Consider the following 21,894-nt stretch of genomic DNA (forward strand, 5'->3'; position numbering starts at 1 on the left):
GGGCTACTGTAACACTGTTGCTGCGAGTTGTAGCGACCCCAATAACATTGTATTTTGCCCCGGAATGCAAACTCTACCAGTTTTACCCCCCCAGAACATGTTTTTACTATAGGACCCCCCCTCGAAACGCAATTGGGCAGTTTTTGTTGTGAAAACCTGGCAACCCTGCCTACGTCATGCGATGGAACGCCACTCTCTTGTACGCATATGCGACAGTTAGTGAAAGCTAGGGATTACCGTTTATAAAGTTTTAAATACGGATATTTTTCTTACACAAACACAACAATTCACTACAAGCGGTCTTTATTCATCGCCAGAGTCGTGTGGAGCACTTTTTATGATGGGTGGATGCACTTTATTGGACTTCAAAATCTTAACACCCATTCACTGCCATTATAAAGCGTGGAAGAGCCAGGACCTTTTTTAATATAACTCCAATTGTATTCGTCTGAAAGAAGCAACTCTTATACACCTAGGATGGATTGAGGGCGAGTAAATCATGGAGTGATTTTTGGGTGAACTATCCCTGTAAGTGAGAGTTTGTACTTGGGTAGAAAAATTGACCAAACTGGTCTTTTCTCTCAACTTTTTTTGTGTGTTGTATCATGTTTTCTAAACTTGCAAACAGAATTTGCCCTAGAAAAAAATAAAAATTAAACTGACCTATAAAACAACAACAAAAAATGAACTATTAAAACAGATTTTATTAAGAACAAAGAACATTTGTGACAGCTCACAAACATTAAAACACAAATAAAAGCATTGTTCCACAAATAATAATTAAATCATTTCACAAACCGGTTTCAGATCCCATTCATTGGGAACTGATATTTACTTGACAAATAAAAATGAAAGAACTAAACGTTTAAAGTGGTAACGGGTTCCAAGCAGACATTCGCACCTCATGCGAGGGCCAGCGGGGAGAGTCTCTGTAGTGCCTCCTTGCGATCGGACGCTTGAACTGAAAAGCTGGAGGGGAGAGATCGCAAGGCGACCTGTTACTTGTGTCATCTTCAGAAATCACACCATCAAGTGACAAAGGAGCAAAAGGTGGAAACCCAAATGGAGGGCTGGCATTCAGCCAGGATGGGGTTTCTTTATCTCTTTCATTAAGAGGAGAGACTTGATCCGTTTTGAAATCTTCGACTGAGCTTGTGTCTCCAAAGAGATTCAATGGCACCATCTGCTGGAAAAACATTGGAGATGCAAGACTAGGTGTAAGAACTTCTGGTTCAGGAACATTTGAATTTTGATGATCGTCTTGCTCATGACCACCAATGTGGCACTTCTGATCCAATAGTCGATGAAGATCAAGTTCCTCGACATCCTGCTGCGTTTGCTTGCAGAGAAACTGATTTTCAGATTCGCTCATTGTGGGCAAAATTGGATCTTGATTAGGATTTCCCATCGAGCTCAGAGAATCCACATCCACGTCATTTGTCAGCTGAACATTCGGGGAACTTTGTGAGATCTTGCACACCTCTTGATGACTGAAATCAGTAATCGGCTCATGATCGACCGACTCCACACCTGAATCAGGGCTAGCATCACATATACCTATGAAAGCCTGATTTGCTGGTGGAGATCCGACAGGACTCTGCTCTGGTGGCCTCTCTGAAACTCCCTCGTGACTGATAGAGCGACCAAACCGTCGAGCACCTTGCCTCCGAAGACGTGTGGGTCCCCTCTGAAGAGATTCCTGCGATTTCTCCCGAAACTGAGGTGCTGTCCGTGAAGTCCGGAGAAGCAAGGTCAAAGCGCTAAAGCCCCTAAGCCGCTCAGCCACAGACATTCGCTGATGGGGCCTTTTGAAACCAAGAGATAAATCCGCCAACTTCTCTTGTTTATAATTCTTTAATGTTTTGACTTTGGCTTCTTGCACTTCTTTGACACCCACCTTCTTCTCTATGGTTGCACTTCCATGCTCATTTGAAAGGGTCAGACTTGCAAACACTGGCCAGATGTTGTTATCCATCTCAGTTTCTGCTCTACCAACTTCCTTTTCCAACTCAGGCATCTCATCAGTACATGACTCCAGATTCACCTCAGGTAGGCTTATGGATCTACGAGGACGAGATCGGTTCTTAGAGCTGTTCTTCACTTTTTTGGACTCTTTACGAGTCTGCTTTTCTGGGTTTTTCACCTCTGGTTCATTCTCTACTTCTGTGCTTGCATTTATTGGAGACCCTTTGTTTTGAGTGACAGGTTGTATTGCCTCGCATTGTCCTAACTGCTCAAAGTTCTCATTTTCAAGCACGGTCCAACATTCATCATCACAGTGCTCCTCTTTGTCCTGTCTTTGAATGCAAGATGGTTCAGATCCAATGTTCACACAGTCATTTGGGCTTTCTGCAAAACTGCAGTTGAGAAGATCCGGGTCATCGTCCACCTCATTCCCAACAACTACTGCAAGATAGAAAAAATGTTTCAAAATGTTTCATTTGCACAAAACAGAATAGGAAAAGATTTATAGTATGTACTAAAATGTCAATAATAGTGAAAATAGTCATGATTCAACCAATAGTCAAAAATAATTTAAATAAATTCTTAAAGACTGATCCAAACCTCCTTCTGGTCCATCAATGAGGATAAGTGGTATCTTTGGAGATTCATCAGCATTTGTAAGTGGTGAACCACTTTCGCAGTCAGGCAGTTCTTGGTGTTCTTCTAAACAGTTTTCAGGGTCTTTGTGTGTTGGTGTGACTGATAGCTAAAAGCATTGAACCACATTAGAAAAATGGGAAAAAAAACATTAGTTAACACCAAGTAAAAACGAAAACCACAGATTAAAAAAAAAAAAAAAAAAAAAAAAAAAAAAATCATACAAGGTTACTGTTGTTGCCACTGGACACAGCAAAAAATCGTAGAGATCTTCTTCTCCGATGACCCTTTTCTTCTTGTGCTGGAGGCCTGAAAGCCCCAAAACACACAGATGAGCCTGACTGCTACTCTTTGTAGAATTGATCCACAAATTATTTGGTAGAGTGTAGTCGTGATACAGTACCTAAGTGATTTTCGCTGTTCTCTCACATGGTTTCTCTTCTTGGAAGTGGTGGGAATGGGATCTTCTTTACTACTATTTTCTTCCAAGGGACTGTGACTGCTTACAGATTCTAACAGATTTTTGCAAACCAGCTTTGTTGTGTTAATATTCTGCAACAATCAGTTGATGAGCTGGTAAAATACATTAATAGACTGACCTAGTGGCTGGGTGATGGTTGTCGGTGTGTCCTCTCTTAGGTCATGCAGAGAGCGCCTGAACAATAACAAACACACAATACATTATCTACAAGTAGTTTATGGAGTCATCTGCCAATTAGACAATATTAATAGTTCCATCATGACAACTCTCTGGGTTCAGCATGGTAATGTACATGACAATGTTAACGTGTTTGGTCTTGGCTGCTACAGATCTGTTACTCTGCTGCGGCAGAGCAAGTAAGAAATGCTGCACATATAACATATCAAATAACCCAAATATATAGTATACATGAATCACCCCGTAGCAGATCTATCCACCTTTTACTTCTTGTAAGAGTGGGCAAAGCCACTTGTAAATTTTATGGGTCTGGCTTCCGGTCTCATCTGCATACAGCTATTTTTAGCTGTACAAAACAGCTTGTATTGCTGCTTGATATTGCAAATTGGTGTGTCTTGCTATATTACTTAATGTATTTATCTAAATTATTAACATTTCCCTAAACGGCTAATGAACCATAAGTCTCACCCATAGGCTTACTTCTGTGTTAAAGAAAAAGGTGGATACAGGTGGAGCTGGGGAAGGTGAAGGGTTTCTGAAGCGCACTGCAACTACTACAGCAAGCACTAGTCAAGTATGTGAATGCTGAGCAGCAAGCTCATTGGCTCCTAATACTAAAAGAACTGATCAGCTGCGCAATGTGACGATGCCATTATGTCCGATTGAGTTAGACTTATCGGACTGCGCCATCTAGAGTTTCATGACAGAACTTTAGATTAATCTACCAAGTAAGTCACAAATGACCTTTTCCTTGCGGATCCTTCAAGTTCAGGAAGTGATTCCTCAGTGGCTTTGCGTTTGACTGTAACTGGTGATTGAGGGGTGGGGCTTTTTGAGAGAGGAGTCACTGGAGAGATCAAAATAGTATTTATTGATAGATACAGTAATTATTATGAAGACACTTCCCATGCAAAAATATTGTGGCTCACCTGGCGTGACATCCAAGACTATTGGTGGTCCAGTGGGAGTACGACATGGCTTCAGTTTGGAGAAAGCATCTACAAATATTTCTGAAACAGTATTTTGATTAAAATTGAAAAAAAGTATTTTTGCAAGTATGTATATATACACACACAATACCAGTCAAAAGTTTTTGAACAGTAAGATTTTTAATGCTTTTTTTTTTAAAGAAGTCTGTTCTGCTCACCAAGCCTGCATTTATTTGATCCAAAGTACAGCAAAAGCAGTAATTTTTTTCTTTTTTTTTATTTACGTGATTTCAAAGTTGAATTTTTAGCATCATTACTTATTCATAACACAATCCTTCAATTTGCTACTCCAAAAACATTTATTATTATTATGTTGAAAACAGTTGAGTAGAATTTTTTCAGGTTTCTTGGACAAATAAAAAGTTCACAAAAACTATTTATCTGAAATGGAATTCTTTTGTAACATTATAAATGTCTTTATCATCACTTTTGATCAATTTTAAAAGTAAATGAATAAAAGTATTAATTTCTCTCATTCCCCATATAGTGTATGGTACAAAAGCTTTTTATTTCAGATAATAATACTGATAATATATAATTAATCAGCTAATTAATATTGATGATAATAATAATAATAATAATAATAATAATAAAATGTTTCTTGAACAGCAAATCAGCATATTAGACTGATTTCTGAAGGATCATGTGACTGAAAAAAAAAGAAGCTTTGATCACAGGAATAAATTACATTTTAAAATACATAATTAAATAGAAAACACTTATTTTAAACAGTAAAAATATTTCACATATTTTAGCTGTACTTTGGATCAAGTAAATGCAGGCTTGGTGAGCAGAAGAGACTTCTTTAAAAAAGCATTAAAAATCTTACTGTTCAAAAACTTTTGACTGGTAGTGCATTTCCTTTAGAAATCATTCTAATTTGCAGATTTGGTGCTCAAGAAACATTTTTATATTATTAAACGTAGAAAACAGTTGTGCTGGTTAATATTTGGGTATTTTTGATTGTGACATCACATCTATATTTATCATTGCAATCTCACCACCAACACTTCGCCTCCGTTGTCGTCTCAGACTTCTATAAACACTCAGTCCTGTCCTCTTACTAAACATAGCACCACCTGCAGGAGAGGGCGTCTCGGCTCCCCCTGTTGCTTTTGACACGTCCAGCACACACGATGGAACACCACCTGATAGACAAAGTTCATGCACAAGTTCAGTTTACACAAAATAAATTATGCTAAATCCAGCAAAGGGCCGGTTAACCAATTCGGCATACAACTCTCATACATCTTTACCAATACGATCTGCATGAAGAATAAATGATTTGATCACTGATGTCTGCTGGTCTAAATGTTTCTCAGTGTCCAAAGTGAGTTTGCAAGGTGGTGCTGGAGACTGAAGCAGGTTTGGAGCAATAACAACAGCCAGGCTGGTAGCATCCATTCTGTTTTCACTGCATCTGATCAAAGACATCAACAATCATTACTGACCTACCTTATGAACTTGTCCATTGTCTGCATGTCAATGTAAACCATTTCTTGGATGCTCTCAATTACCACAGAATCATAAAGATTACAGAAAAAAAGAGAATACTTTAACATGCACAAATTCAAGAAATATAAAAAAAAACAAATGTGCAATCAAATGTGAAACCTTTCTGCAACTTGACGCAGAAAGGTGCACAGGTATCTGAGTGCACGTGCGTTGGATGAAGGAAACAGAGCTGTTATGAGTAGAGTTGTTCTGTTTCTCGCTCCCTCCTGGTCATGTGTCATCTCAAGTCCCTGGGCCTGAATCAGAGGGACCTGGAGGTCTGCAGGGATGAGAGGAGATGGCAGCTCACGTAAGAACTGCTTGATGATAGAGGCAACGTCACAGGGCTGCAGGAGGGATGCATGCGGGGGAAGGAAGACTGGCTTTCCCTGCTCCAGGTCTGCCTATGAAAAAGTAGCATTTGGTGTTACAGCTGTTTTCCATTTTAGTATATTTTATGATATAATTCATTTCTCAGATGGCAAAACTGATTTTTTAGCAGCCATTACTTCAGTCTTTAGTTTCACATGATCCTTCAGAAATCATTCTAAAGGATCATTTGGTGATCAATTACAAATATGAACAGCATTTTAAATCTGTAATGTTTGTAACATTACAAATGTCTTTACTGTCAGTTTGGGATAAGTAAAATTTTGAATGTTTTTTTTTTTTTTAAAGAATGCTCATCAAGCATTTACTTGATCAAAAATATAGAAAAAACAGTAATATTGTAAAATATTATTACAGTAAAAAAAAGTTTTCTATTTTCATATATTTTAAAATATAATTTATTCCTTTGACGCAAAGCTGAATTTTCATCAGCATTACTCCAGTCTTCAGTGTCACATGATCCTTCAAAAATCATTCTAATTTATCATCAACGTTTCTTATCAATCTGCTGCTTAATACTGTTTTGGAACCTGTGATAATTTTTCAGGATTCTATGATATGAATAAAAGGTTAAAAAGAACAGCATTTATTCAAAATAGAAATATTTTCTAACAACATAAGTCTTTGCTATTTGCAATTTAACATCCTTGGTAAATAAAAGTATTAATTTCTTTCAAAAAAAAGAAAGGATAAAAATGTACTGACCACAAACTTTTAAATGGTAGTTTAAATTGTTACAAAAGATTTCTATTTTAAATAAATGCTGTTTTGTTTGTTTGTTTGTTTGACTTTTTATTTATTAGAGAATCCTGAAAAAAGTATCACAGGTTGCAACAAAATATTAAGCAGCACAACTGTTTTCAACACTGATACTAAATCAGCATATTAGAATGATTTCTGAAGGATCATGTGACAATGAAAACTGAAGTAATGATGCTGAAAATGTAGCTTTGCATCACAGGAATAAATTACATTTTAAAATATATTCACAGATAAAACAGTTATTTTACATTTAAATAATATTTCACAATATTACTGTTTTTTCTGCATTTTTGATCAAATAAATGCAGCCTTTATGAGCATGAGAAACTGTTTTGTTTTGTTTTTTTAATCATACTGATCTAAACTTTCGAATGGAAGTGTACATATATGTATACACTGTTTCTATACTGTAAAACTGTTTTAACTATCACTTAGTACGTTTAAAAAACTTCTTTTAGCCTTACTAAGTATAAAAGCCTTCTTTAAAACAATATTTAAAAAAAAAAAACATTTGACAAGCGAGTTAAAATTAGTGGAACTAAAAAAAACTGCACAAGTAAAGGTGAAAACATGAACCTGAATGAAAAGCCATGTAGTCATGTATTTAGCATGAAAAACTAAAAAGTCAACGTGACAAAATGTAGGGAATTTACCCTTAAAGCTCGAATACGACTCAATGATCCAGTCTTCCTGAAAAGCCCTTCTGTATCCAGATGCTGTGACAGATACCCACAGGCCTCCACCAAGAACCTGAAAACCAGCACATCAGACGCACACCAAACTTAGGATTCTGTCAACCACTGTCATGTGTCACCCGTGAAACTCCAAGAAGATTAGCTATTAAACATACTTAGGTACTGTACCACCCATGTCAGACAGTTCATGTTGAGGGAGCAAGTGCAGGTCACGTCCAAAAGCAAAGCTTTTTGACGCGCTCTCCTGAGAGAAAAAAATCAACGTCTGTCAATGGTACAATATATTTACGCAACAAATTAATCCTCGTCGTTTCGAAGTAAAGTTCATACGTTTATTTTTTTTTCACCTGACTAAAAGTCTGTTCACAGTTCGAAGCTCCATTTAGAAAGTTCTTCCAGTTTTTCACGCGGATACCGACAGCTTTGAGAGCGTGAATGATCGCCACCACGCGCAAACGCTCTTCTGTTAAACCAGCCATTGTTTAACGGTCTGTACACCAAAAATACTTAATGTTTAAATTCGGAATATTTTGTTTAATTGATTTTCAATTTACTGCCACAGTAAAGACATGGAAACGGTGAATTTGACTAATTAGTACGACGGTGGATGCGAAGTCGATGTTTTCGTACAAACCGCCTGTACTGATTGGTGGCAGGACGTTTCCGTACGTATGCAAATGAGCAAACCTTATGCAAATAAGCCAACGTAAGACAAAATTCTAGAAACGTATTTCTTTGGCGTTTACAAAGACTTTTACAGAATACATTTAAAAAATCAGCCTGTTTTGATTTCTCTGAATTGGTGGCACTACGGTTTGGCACAAATGTTATAATACACGTAACACAATATTATTGTACTGTGTGTACTGTGACCTAACCTACTGAATATAATTATATATATATATATATATATACAATAATCTGCATATTTAATACGTTTTTTTATTTATTTTTTATCTTCTGAAGTGGTCAACATCTCTGTGATAATTCATACCATTAATATGTATACAGTCAAACCAAAAATTATTCAGACACCAGATATCATTTTTGATATTTTTTCACTAGTGGGTGCCGGACACTATAATTCAATTGTGTAAGTGAGGATAGCAAAATAAAGTAAACCGTGACATATTATACCCAAATGTTCTTCATAAAGTGGACTATTAGAAAACAGATAAAAATTTGGGACCAAGAATTTGACACTTTGAACTTACCATGTTACATACCTTTCTATCAAAGTTATCTCACATTATCAAGATTAATTTGTTCTGACAGTTTAACTCTTGAGTGCTTGTCATATTTTATTACCATTTTCTAAACTATAGCAAATAAACTCTGATAATATGGAAAAATGTTGAAGGTGTCTGAATAAATTTTGGTTTGACTGTTAACTAATGATCAATAAAAAGTCAAGAAAAACATTTATCAGCAATATGATTTAAGCACCATATGTTATATAGGTTTCTACCCATTATAAAATAATACGTTTACTATAGGAGCACAACTGTAATTGGAAAATGTGTAATATTCAAAAGACAAAACCACATATTTATATATTTCAGATGTAAAATGTTAGCTGGTTTTAATTACCAAAAAAAAAAACAAAAAAACTTTCGAATCTTTCATGCATGCAGTGCTCCATTCCTAAATTACATGACTAAGGGGCAGATTCGCAGTTCATATAGTTCTTTATGAATAAATAATACAAATCAATAGGAAATTTAATATCCATTACAAGTGACACTTAAATAACTGGGGATGTAACAGTGGATCTTTGTTTGAAAAAACAACAAATGACAACAGGATTACTCAGAGCCATTTTTGTTTATGTAAAATTAATTCACATTGATTTATGAGTCACTCACATTGCATCCAATTATCCACAACAAAAGTCAATAATAAGTCGATAATAGCTAAATTTTGAAACGAGTGAACTGAAATGCAAAAATGTGTGGAGTTGGTAAACAGACCATTTTATTGAGCTGGATTTGACCGTTTTAATCAGTACAAAGACTGTCTGCATCTTTGAACATGATGAAAATACAGTTTTAGGAAACCCTGTTGACATACAAGGACTCAGCTTTATAAATAAATGACATTTCACAGGTAGCGTGTCACGAACACAGATCACTTCATGTTTGCAACAAAGTCTTCTCCTTTCTTGATGGAGCCCTTCAGTTCATCCATGGCTTCAGCTACCAGCTTCTCCTCAAACGCAGAGAGCTTGCCAAGCCCAAGGTTCTTCTCAATGCCGTTTTTCTGAGAAGAGAAAAATAAAAATTACGCTTAAAAACAAACAAAGCCTAGTCTTTTTTTTTTTTACTACCAGGTTATGGTACTTTGACCTTGTATGATCTAAAAATAAGATCAAGTAACTTCTAAAGATGGTCAATTCTAGACTTACCCCGAGGAGGAGAGGAGTAGAAAAGTATTTGCAATCTGTCTCCTCAGATCTCACAAACGCACATTCAACAACACCCTCTTTTCCATTCATGGCGTCGAGAAGGGAGAATGTGAACCTGGCTCCAGCATAGGCCATGGACAGAGTGGCAGAGCCTATGAAAAGAGACATATTAAGATTCCAGATCTTCTCACTAAATTAATCATCTGCACAACTAAAATTCCAGCAACACAAAGGAACCAATGTTCAGAGTACTCAAAAGAAAAAAAAGCAGTCAAACAGCATATAAAACTTCAGTTCCCACCTGCACCAGCTTTAGCTTTCACAACCTCAGTTCCAGCTTCTTGGATCCTGCCCGTCAAAGCAGACAGCTGATCTGCGGGGAACTCAACCTTGGGTGTACACTGAAAACACAAAATAAAATAAGAATCTTTATCATTTCACCAAATAGTCTAAAATATCTGTTCAAAAGCAATCACAGCCAATCAGACGTTATTTGATCTTTTTTGATCCTGGATTTTAGAACAATTTACAGTGGGCGTGGTTATGCAGTGCAATGCCAATGATGTGAAAGACACAGCCTGTCTCGTTAGTCATGATATAATACTATTTAGTAATACTAATACTAAGGTTTATTGAATAAATCAGGTAGTACTACAGGTTTTCCTTACCTGTGAAATGAGAGGAATGATGGTCTTTCCTGCATGACCTCCAACAACTGGCACGTTGACTCTGGCGGGATCAAGGCCCTGGAAATATTGTTTCAATGTTGACAATGAACTGACTGTGCAAAGTTTTTCTTATGACAATAAATAAATAAATCTGCACTTAAAAATCAACTCCTATCATTATTGAATTTACAGAACTCACTTTGAGCTCAGCAACAAAAGTGTTTGCTCTGACGATATCCAGTGTTGTGACGCCAAAGACTCTGTTGGGGTTGTAGACGCCATGCTTCTTCATCACCTCTGAAGTGATTGGGATGGTGGAGTTGACCTGAAATTCACAATATCAAAGTTCAATACTTAATCTGTTTTTCTATAGGAGCATTTATCAGTTATCTTAACGGAAAGTTTAAAGCAACAGTAATCTACATATACTGTATATACATTTACACATGTATAGTGCTATAAACCCTTGTGACCTTTGAGCAGGTATAAAATGAAATTTCAGCAATGTGAGATATCACATGAGATGTTATACTTACTGGGTTTGAAATGATGCAGATCATGGCCTGAGGACAGTAACGGGCACAAGCATCGGTTAATGTGGCCACAATGGTGGCATTGGTGTTGAACAGATCATCACGGGTCATACCTAAAAAAATAGGACGTAAAGGAAAATCTTGAGAAATTCTGGTGGGTTTCTATAAACTTACGTCACCAAGCCCTTGCATGTTTAAGCCAATCAATCATTTTTATTCAATATCCCGTTCATACTGTTACAGGTCAGGTTGTTTTGAATTTTCTTTGCTGTTGTTTTCTTTGTTCCTATAGGTTACCAGCTAAAGATTCACCTGTACTTAATTGGAGAACTGGGTATTTAAGAGCTCCATCCTTGTTTGGGAGGAGGCTGCTTCTTTTGTTAACATCCTGCAGTTGAGCTTGGCTAGACAGCTGGACCTTTTACCATTATTTATAATTATTCCATGGTTTGTCTGAGCAGGTAATTCCAAGTCAGTTTAATTACCGTTCTGTATTAATGTGCCATTTTAGTTGATGCACACTAACCAACACACATTGCTCGCACACACACACACACACACACACACACACAGAGAGAGCGACATTGAAGATCGCAGATGGCACTGTGCACACACTTAAACTTGTCAATGTTTCCTGCAATTTTTACTAATAAAAAAACCTAGATACTAGACTGCTACATTATATTCCTCAGCAACGAGGTGGTAAAATTGCTGTTTTTGAAGTAATTAATAGTTTGTAGAGAGAGACACGTAGCACACAGGTAAGACATACACAAATCATTTCTCTCTCTCTCTCTCTCTCTCTCTCTCTCTCTCAATAATTAATTGAAATAAATCCTATAATTCATTCAAATAAATGTGATCTTACTGCACCATTTCATCTCTGTTTCTGATTTGAAGCAGGCAGAACGCTAGAGCCAAAGTGCCGTAACTGACGAAAATAATTGTTATTTTTACCCATTCTGTCAAATATTGTGCTGCAAAGAGCAAAACTAGTTTTTTTTTTTTTGGCGATTTTATGGCTTTATTTAAATATGACAGTGTATTTGGACAGGACGCGAAGTGGGAGAGAGATCTGATTCGACAGATTCAGATTCGAACTCGGACCCGCAGCGCAACAGCGGCGTATGTCAGCGCGCTACCCATGAGGCTATTGGTGCAAACAGCAATACCAGTTTTAACTTGACTATAACTTGGCAAATTACCATGGAATAAGCAGGATAATCAACAGCTTGCTGTGCATTAAAGGATTTTAAATGCGCCACTTCGCGTCGGGTGGTTCTCTGCCCCCAAATCGTGCATTTAAAATTTGTTTATTTGCTATTATTATTTTATTATTCCCTTATCTCGATTTTGTAGAACAAATAAATGTTTTTGGCTTAGAATGATACTTTTGGACTCAGTTCCCTTCTTTTTTTTTTTTTTTTTTTTGCTGTTTCCTCGAGTCGGGATGTAACAATTGGGGGCTCGTCCGGGATTTGAAGCCAGAACCTCTCATACCCCCAGTGCCCTTATTTTTTTGTTGCTTCCCCGAGTCAGGATGTAACAATTAGGGGCTCATCCGGGCTTTGAATTCGACGCCTCTCGCACTCTCAGTTCCCTTATTTTTTGGTTGTTTCCCCGAGTTAGATGTAACAGTACATATGCACAAATAAAATAGCGTACAAATAGGCTTGAAGTGATTCCTCGATACTATTCAAGTATTCAAATTTAAAAAATCCTTGATTGCATTTTGTCCGTGACGAGTAATCTGCAAAATACTGTATAATATTAAACCCATTTCAAAATCATAAAGCATAATACTATTAAGAATTCACGAACACTATGATTCAATTAAATAAATGTATGCAATCCAGGTTTAACATGTGCATTTTGTTTACATGCATGTCAGAGCGGCTCCATTCATAGTAAATGCTACACAAACTGTTATCATTTACATGAAGCTCCATCTCTGCATGTCATCTGGGAATGCAACGTGTGCCATTTCATCAGATTTGTAAAGTAAATCATTTATAAACCTACGCAAACCCAGGAGAATACATCAATACACATCGCAATTTCAAAATAAAAGTTTAAACCCTCTCAAAGTTTAAACATTTTGGTGTCAACATATTCAAGAAATTACAGTGGCTGTAGCTTTTCTATCATAATATGATAGAAAATATTAAAGATTAGGTGGATATTTGATTTGAGTTAAACGTTTTTGAGTCAATATTAAACACTCTCTTAGCTCTATTGTTTATAATACATTATGTATTTTAACAGTTTTGTTCAATAATACCATATGATTACTTGCATGTGATACTTTATTTGAACTAATTATTATTGCCTTATTCGTATTATGTATGTATTTTATATAATTTTAAAGGCTATTGTTCACCTAGGTCTATTTTTATTACTACCAAAAAATGATTAATCATCAGAATATTCAACAAATTACTTGATTACCAAAATAATTGACAGTGACAGCCCTAGTTACATGCTCACTTTAAATGTAATAATAAAAAAAGCACAGATTTAAAAAAAAAAAAAAAAAAGAAAAAAGAAATTTTATACATATATGTGTATATATATACACCCACCAGGCTTCCTTGGGACACCAGCAGGGATGACAACAACCTCACAGCCTTTCAGTGCAGCACCCAGCTGATCTGCTCCCATGTAGCCTGCAAAGAAAGACAGTGAACACTACAGCAGACAAATTTAAAGTCAACAACTTTCTCAAAAAAAAAAAAAAAAAAAAAAAAAAAAGACCAATCAAAATCTAAAAGGCTTAAGGAGCTGAAACAATCTCTATACCTGTGACAGTGGCTCTTGTCTCAATGTGACTGAGGTCAGCAGCCACTCCAGGAGTGTGGGCAATATCATAAAGTGACAGCTCGCTCACTAAAGGGCTGTTCTTCAGCAGGAGAGACAGGGGCTGTCCGATGCCACCTGAGGCACCCAAGACAGCAACTTTCGCATTGTGCTGCAAAGAGGAGAGAGAGAAAAAAAAAAAAATGCATTAGTCACAATACATGCTGATTCAACCTTACTCTTATCATTAAAGCACCCTTTGACTTCCTAGGCTAATAAATTTACTGCTTTGAATTGTTGCATGTTTTATAAACATTAAAGAGGAATCATTAATCATAATCTGGCTGTAAAAAAATTATTAAATCAAAATATAGAACAACCACTAAACGCAAATCGTAGCCTTTGAATTATAAGATTCTATCTGCATTCTGAGCACTTTTGAGATACTAAGTTCAAAGTTTTTGCATTCCATAGACTTCTGTAGATAGAACCATTTTTGTTTTCTAAAAAAAAGGCCCAAAATGTACACAGCTTACAAAAGAAACATCACATTATGTAAATAAGTTGTCACCTAATAAGCATATGTGAATAACTCAAGTTTGACAAAAATGTAAGATACAACCTTATAATTCTAAGAGAACGAAATGTTAAAAATTGTGTGTGTCTCTCAGTTTAAACATGTAGGTCACAATAACACTTTTTTTTATCTTGACCTTGGGACCTTTTCAGTCTGGAAAAAGGCCAGAGGGAATTTTTACTACCACTCATGATGAGGAGAGGAAGGCTTTAAACTAAGTAATTAAGGACTCTGTAAACGGTTTAGACAGTACAAAGGAAGTCTTTATGGCATATAAATGTGTTTACAGCAAGCAAACTAATTAGTCTAATACAAATGGCAGTTGAACTGCATGCATTGCACTGTTGAAGAAGACTGTCAAAGACTTCAATAACAGAGAATTTTTCAAATACCACAGAATTCAAAATATGATTATTTTCACATTTTTACTGTTTTAAATTTGTCCATGATCCCAAGATCTCAGTTTGAAACCCTGCTGTACAGAAATAAAAGTATGTCTTCAAAAGCACACAACGTGTCAGATGGCACATCTGACAGCATCTCTGTAGCACTTTCACTTTCGCACAACACAAAAGCTGAATTAAGTCTGATATCTCATTACAGATCAAGACACTGTTGTATTTACTACGCAACAGTGAGCAAAGTATGATTACAGTAATGACCTTTCAAAGGTGGACGTGAGTCAAAGCGATACCTCCTCTTACCAGGATGATCCTACGCAGGAAGCTAAACGAGTTTGCAAGGTCGCCTAAAAAACCTTCTCATGCCAAATAAGATTTTAACAGATTCATGGCGAATACTGAATGATCCTTGCAACTTACATACACATGACTAAGAAATGAGTTGTGTTGGAACACCTACTCTGTCAGTGTGATGGCTAAATGTCAAGCAAGGTAACTTCTGGGTTACCTGGATGCAGTTTCACTTAACTTTGTTATAATGATATTGTTGTAGTCTACGGCTCACTGGGAAACCCGAGTGAGCAAGGGAAAAAAAGTACATTGGGTATTACCACAGTTTGACATGTTAACGTCATCGCACATTAATACAAATCATGGAGGCTAATGTTAGCACTCTCGCATGTTCACAAATATGAGATATTACCTGGGAGGAGGTGGACAGGCTCCGGACGAGGGTAGAGGTTGGTCTAGCGATGCGGGAGAACATGCTGGCTTGCTTTTCTGTAAGTGCTTGCTGTTTTAAAATTAATGTTTGATATAGAGCCCCTCCTGACTGTGACTCCAACGTCCTCTAACAAGACAACCGGGCGAGAACGAGCCTACGGCGCAGCCAAGCTTTGTTCAAGCTATGAGCCACTGGCCTTCTCTGATTGGTGTAGCGGTGTGTACGCGGTGCTATGATTGAATAGAATGTTTGTCAGTCACATTAAAAGGGGCGGGGCTTATCGTCGCCTATTCTTTTAATGGCTGTTAACATTCTGGCAGTCGATTGGTCGGGTTTGGGTGAAACGTCATTAAAACTTTTCTCTGAATTTTTTAAATGACTGTTTAAGGACAGTAGTATATGTTTTGCTTTTATTAATTAAATATTATTTAAAAAATAGTACAATATTAACTGTAATCAAGACTTGAGCTTTAGTACTTAATTTGTTTAAGCATCCAAGAGCATGATTCTAAAGTTACCCTGACCTGAACATTACACCTTGGAGATTAAAATAGGTCTCTTCCGGTAATTGTCAAGATGTGTATATATACTACGTATATTAGGAATGTAATACATGTAGATCATGTAAAGTAAAGTATGTATACTGTGCAGAATACGGTTTTGTAAAAAATATAATACATTTTCTGCATGCATGTAATCTGATGATTTCACTGTGATGCATAAACAATTAAAAAAATTAAATAGCAAAATATGAAATATTTTGAAATATTATTTAATAGTTATCATACTCTTACACAAAAATGAGGGGAAATAAAATAAGTGTTTTATCACTCAATTCTGCATACACTAAATTTTACTCACACTGCCAGTCAAAAGTTTTGAACAGTAAGGTTTTTAATCATTTTTAAGAACTCTATTCAGCTCACCAAGCCTGCATTTATTTGATCAAAAGACAGAAAAAAATAGTAAAACAATTCAGTATTTTTGAGTATTTTGAATATATTTTAAAATGTAATTTATTAATGATTTCAAACCTGAAATTTTAGCACCATTACTCCAGTCACACAATCCTTTAGAAATCATTCTAATATTCTGATTTGCTGCTCAAAAAACATTTATTATTATTATGTTGAAAACAGCTGAGCATAATTGTTTTAGCTTTCTTTGATGAATAGAAAGATCAGAAGAACAGCATTTATCTGAAATATAAATCTTTTGTAACATTGTCTTAATCATCACTTTTGACCAATTTAAAGCATCCTTGCTAAATAAAAGTATTAATTTATATAATTTCTTTTCAAAAATAAATAAATAAATAAAAAATACTGACTCTAAGCTTTTGAATGGTATAGTGTTTGCTACGAAAGCTTTTTATGTTAGATAATGCTGAACTTTGGATCCTGAAAAAATGTACTCAACTGCTTTAAATATTGATACTACTAATAATAAATGTTTCTTAAAAGGCAAATCAGCATATTACAATTTTTCTGAAGCATCATGTGACACTGAAGACTGATGTAATGATGCAAATTTAGTTTTGATCACAGGAATAAATTAGGTTTTAAAATATATTCAAATAGAAAGCAGTTATTTTACATAGTAAAAATATTTCACAATTTACTGCTTTTGCTGTATTTTGGATCAAACAAATGCTTGGAGAGCAGAATAGAATTCTTAAAAAAAAAAATTAAAAAATCTTTTTCTTCGCAAACTTTTGACTGGTAATGTACAATTTTAAAAACTACGCATTATACATACACTGTGTAATACGTTCAAGACAGTACGTTAGAATTCCATCCCGAACATACCGCCCCTTTTCCTCTAGTTCTCCCTCCGAACTGACCAATCATCTTCAAAGCGCTCTGACAGCTGACCAATCAGAGGAGGACTTGCGTTCTGCTGCGAGCTTTATATTTCCGGGGCTGCTTCAGGAATGTAAACTATTCAACATGGAGACAGTTGATAAGCTGGAGGCGATGGTAAGCTGTTTTTTCAGCTAAACGTTTGCATCAAATGTTTCCAAATGTAAACCGACCGTACGCGTTTAACTGTTAATAACACCGGTGCCTTTACGATAGACAACGTAATAGAGAACAAACAGGAAGAATTACACGTTCTGTAAATGCCTCTGACTTTCCCTCAGGTTGGTGGGGAGAAAATTACGAAAAACATGTAGCTGGATGGCTAACTAGTGCCACTGCTAATGTCTCTATTCAGTTATATTTACCGCGAAAAGCAGCCTTAATATAATTGAGTTACTAAAATGTACATATTTTGAATCGAAACCGTGGCGTTCATTCGGAAAAATATTAATTTGGATCGATAGCTGCTGTGTGATCGACGGTGAGGGGACTGCGGGTGCGGGAGGGCCTGAGCGTGTGTCCGCGAAACTGCGCGCTGCATCCAGAACTTGCTCATTATACCTAATTTCATAAGATATTTAAATATGTGGTAACACTATAGGTTTATATGCACACCGAGTTATTGTAGCAAACGTTATTAACTGATAACATTTTATATCAAATGTGTCTTGCTTCTGCAAGACGCATAGACCTCCATGTAAAAGTTTCGATTTTGAAGACTCTGATCATTTGTATGCATAATCTCATGAAAGCTATATTGTATTCAGTTTAAGTAAAACCATAATAACATGCATTAATATAATTTTTCACGAGTTCAAATAACATAAGGAAGGGTAGACTATAGGGGGCGCAGTGTTGCTCTTTTTAGCAAACTAGCATTAGTAACTTTACTACCCTGCTGGTGTCAGAATCAGTTGTTTTGAGGAGAAAAATATTTTTTAATTCTATATCTGAATAATTATGGTTGGCACCCATTTGATTGAATAATGCAAAATAGCTATAAAGTGCAAAATGCCGTTTGTATCTCAGCACTATAATGTTTTAATGTTTATGTGACAGCTGTGTTTTTCTTCCCAGGCTTTTTGTTGATTATTTACATGATTGGATATTTCAGCATGCAAATGGACCGCCCTGAATGCGTACCGTCTGTCCAGTGCCCCTTTTATATTGTACTACTGATAACCCCGTTATTAAAGCAGTGCAATGTTAAAAGGGCATTGGCCAGGGATTTTTCTCAAAGGTAGGGTCAACGGCGTGGCCGGCCACATCACTTGCTGTTAACAGGTGCTCTGACTTCATTGCACTACTGTATTGGACAGCTAGCAGTGCAATAGTATTGTCAAAGCGTCTGAGAGCAGCTTTGCACGTTTGAAGTTTTCAAAAAGAGGTGCGCCGTCTCATTTGGCTTGTTGCTTGTCTTCTGTTTTACAGGTTGAAATCGCTAATCCTAATTCTTGGGACCCTATCAGTATTGCCTCTGCTGTCCACTATGTTCAGAGTAGTGCAATATTGCTAATAGGGTTTCAGGTTTTAGGTTGTACCCTCATTCAGATGGGCCACGAAATGCCAAACACCCGATTAAAATCTTTTGAATACCTAATGAATTATGATGTTTAGATTTGTGTCCTTGTAGTTCCAGAAAGCAGAAGCTGATATAGAATATGTGGAAAAGCGACTGAAGTTTGACTTCATGGCCAATGCGCGTGAAGCGGGCACGTTTGAGGTATGTTCGTTTTCGTCTGTCGATTTACAAATAGTGACTGAGTCTCTTTCTAAATCTGCGATTGTGGATTTCAGGGAAACCCTGTTCAGTTGTTGGAGAACTTGTCAGCGATCAAAGCACGGCATGCGGCACTGTGCGCACAGGTGGAGGAGATTGCAGCGGAACAAAAACGATCCATGGACTCGATACGAGCTCACCTGGACACTACAGTGCAGCTGGTTCAACAGCTGCAGAACACAGCAGATGTGCAGGTATTCATTCAGTTGTGCAACAACAGCTCAAATCTATCAAACCAATAGGTTTGTGACAATCTTAGTACATTAGAGGCCAAACACAATGATTTTACTGTGCTCTTTGTTTAAAGTAAGAGGTTTGAGGTTTTTGGGTTTGGACTTGATGTGTGCTAATGGAAAATCTTGTATTCAAGGTTCCGCCACTGACAGAAGAAGAACAAGAAGCAAGAGATGTTCTCTGTTCATCTGTTGCCGCATTAAATGTAGAGGTTAGACATTTTGTAATGCTTCATATTACCTTAATTACATAACTACACTACTGTTCAAAAGTTTGGGGTTGGTAAAATTTTTCTTTTTAAATGCTTTTTGAAGTCTATTATGTATAGAAAGCCGTTTCCGCCACTTTTTTTCCAAAAAAAAAAAAAAAAAAAAAAAAAAAAAAAAGGTAATTGTGACTTTTTACATCTCTCGTAGAATTCCATGATGCAAACTCGCAATTCTGACCCTTTTTGTCTCAGAATTCCTTGACACAAACTTGCAATTCTGACACTTTTTCTAAGAATTTTGATACAAACTCATAATTCTGACACTTTTTTTTTTTTTTTTCTCAGAATTACATGATACAAACTCGCAAGTCTGACTTTTTCTCAGAATTCCATGACACAAACTTGCAATTCTGACACTTTTTCTAAGAATTTTGATACAAACTCATAATTCTGACACTTTTTTTTTTTTTTTTTTTTCCTCAGAATTACATGATACAAACTCGCAAGTCTGACTTTTTCTCAGAATTCCATGATGCAGACTTGCAGTTTTGACACTTTTTGTCTCAGAATTACATGATACAAACTCTGAATTAGAATTGCAAGGTACAAATTCACAATTGCAATTGTACGTTTGTATCTCGCAAAAGCCAAAAGGGTCAGAATTGTGAGATAAACTTTTTTTTTTTTTTTTTAAATTCACAAACTCATAGTTATGCATAATTATGCTTACCAAGGCCATATCACATCATTACTCTAGACTTCAGTGTCACATGAACTTTCAGAACTTGTATGTTGATTTTTGTTGTTCAAGAAACATACATAAAGTATTCATTGATGAATAGAATGTTCAAAAGAACAGCTTTTTTTTTTTTTTTTAATAAATGAAAATAGTTTGTAATATTATAAAGGTTTCAACTGTCACTTTTGATTTAATGCATCCTTGTTGAATGAAAGTGTTCATTTCTTTTTAAAAAAATTACTGACCCTAATTTCTAAACAGCAGTGTAGTTTCCTATTAAAATTACTTAATTATTTGAGGCAAAAGCTACTTTGATTTAGTGAATGTGTTTCTGTTTCTTTAGGCCGTGCCTACAGAACAACCTCAAACTCAAGCGCAGTCTGAATGTAAGAACAGAAGAAAACTATCAACATTTGTAACACTGGCACAGTTTTAAAGGTCACCAGCATCTGCATCAATGTCAAATTATATTGTGTCATTTTTCTTCCTTTTCTTGCAGCACAAAATATGCATGAAGAGGTGTCTGAGGGGACATTTGAGACTGTCCCGCGGAGTGTACGTGGTAACTTGAAGCTGAATGACCTCAACACACTCTATAAGCAGTTATCCGAGTACTTCTCAGACAAGAACAGGTTTGTCTGGTCATATTTGTGCAACATTATGATTGGTAATGCACTGTAGACAAAATAAGCACTTAAGACAACTACATGGTTTTCTACAAATGTATTTCTAATACATTTGATCTAAATATTTAATTATTGTCTTTTCAGAGGGCCAATAAGCACTCAGAGGATGAAGAAGCTGAACATGAAAGTCAGTGATTCAGCACTGAAGACCCTACAGCACCTTAAACTCGTTGAGCTGGATAAAAAAGGACTTGTGTCATTACTTGCAAGAGACTGAGCGCACAAAATAGATGCACAAACCCCACAAAAACATGTAAATCCACCAGTTCCTTCAACCTGTGTACTGAAGTAAAACCCTTCTTACACTTTTAGTAGATCAACAGTTTAGAACAGGAAGATGGTGGACTAGAAAACATTTCATAAACATTGCGTCCACAAAGTTCAGTATATTTGTTGATCAGGATTGCATACATTTAAAAGAAAGTCATTTTATCAGAAGTTCTACTTCCTCTGCATAAAGTTATGCAGCCCTTATTAAATTATATCATGACCTGTTGTGGAATCAGTAGATTTGTATAAGAAAGAAACTGTACAGCATAAGAGTTTATATTTTTTGTAAAGTGAAACAGGTGACAGATCTAAGACAAACAGAGGAGATTGTATATGAATGTTAAGATTCAGTGTATTCACCTTTTTTAGGTTACTGTTGTAATTATTTTGAGTATGCAATAAAATGTCTTTTTTATATAGACG

At 36.1% G+C, this 21,894-nt stretch overlaps 3 protein-coding genes across 4 annotated transcripts; 1 reads left to right on the forward strand and 2 right to left on the reverse strand.

Moving 5' to 3' along the window:
• Positions 1–686: 686 nt before the first annotated feature.
• On the reverse strand, positions 687–8,235 carry zgc:153345 (uncharacterized protein LOC566129 homolog). Of its 2 annotated transcripts, none has more exons than XM_051120320.1 (13): positions 7,937–8,235; positions 7,745–7,833; positions 7,548–7,644; positions 5,863–6,146; positions 5,505–5,668; positions 5,250–5,396; positions 4,189–4,269; positions 4,004–4,106; positions 3,201–3,256; positions 3,005–3,113; positions 2,826–2,910; positions 2,566–2,710; positions 687–2,403 (listed from the first exon to the last, which is right to left on the reverse strand). In XM_051120320.1, exons 1-13 carry the CDS (start codon positions 8,066–8,068, stop codon positions 866–868), a joined length of 3,030 nt encoding a protein of 1,009 aa, XP_050976277.1. In that variant the 5' UTR covers positions 8,069–8,235; the 3' UTR covers positions 687–865. The 2 variants fall into 2 exon arrangements, with proteins under 2 accessions (XP_050976277.1, XP_050976275.1); XM_051120318.1 differs by having other exon boundaries at positions 687–2,406.
• A 1,159-nt stretch (positions 8,236–9,394) lies between these two features.
• On the reverse strand, positions 9,395–15,853 carry mdh2 (malate dehydrogenase 2, NAD (mitochondrial)). Its single transcript, XM_051121564.1, has 9 exons — positions 15,672–15,853; positions 13,994–14,162; positions 13,777–13,860; positions 11,198–11,307; positions 10,861–10,986; positions 10,662–10,739; positions 10,295–10,394; positions 9,994–10,145; positions 9,395–9,848 (listed from the first exon to the last, which is right to left on the reverse strand). The coding sequence occupies exons 1-9, from the start codon at positions 15,732–15,734 to the stop codon at positions 9,717–9,719; spliced, it is 1,014 nt and encodes a 337-aa protein (XP_050977521.1). The 5' UTR covers positions 15,735–15,853; the 3' UTR covers positions 9,395–9,716.
• A 1,733-nt stretch (positions 15,854–17,586) lies between these two features.
• Positions 17,587–21,888, forward strand: ska2 (spindle and kinetochore associated complex subunit 2). Its single transcript, XM_051121774.1, has 7 exons — positions 17,587–17,671; positions 19,188–19,277; positions 19,352–19,528; positions 19,705–19,779; positions 20,859–20,901; positions 21,015–21,147; positions 21,286–21,888. The coding sequence occupies exons 1-7, from the start codon at positions 17,642–17,644 to the stop codon at positions 21,416–21,418; spliced, it is 681 nt and encodes a 226-aa protein (XP_050977731.1). The 5' UTR covers positions 17,587–17,641; the 3' UTR covers positions 21,419–21,888.
• The last annotated feature ends 6 nt before the right edge of the window (positions 21,889–21,894 follow it).

The sequence above is a fragment of the Labeo rohita genome, chromosome 10, assembly GCF_022985175.1.
Source record: "Labeo rohita strain BAU-BD-2019 chromosome 10, IGBB_LRoh.1.0, whole genome shotgun sequence".
NCBI lineage: Eukaryota > Metazoa > Chordata > Actinopteri > Cypriniformes > Cyprinidae > Labeo > Labeo rohita.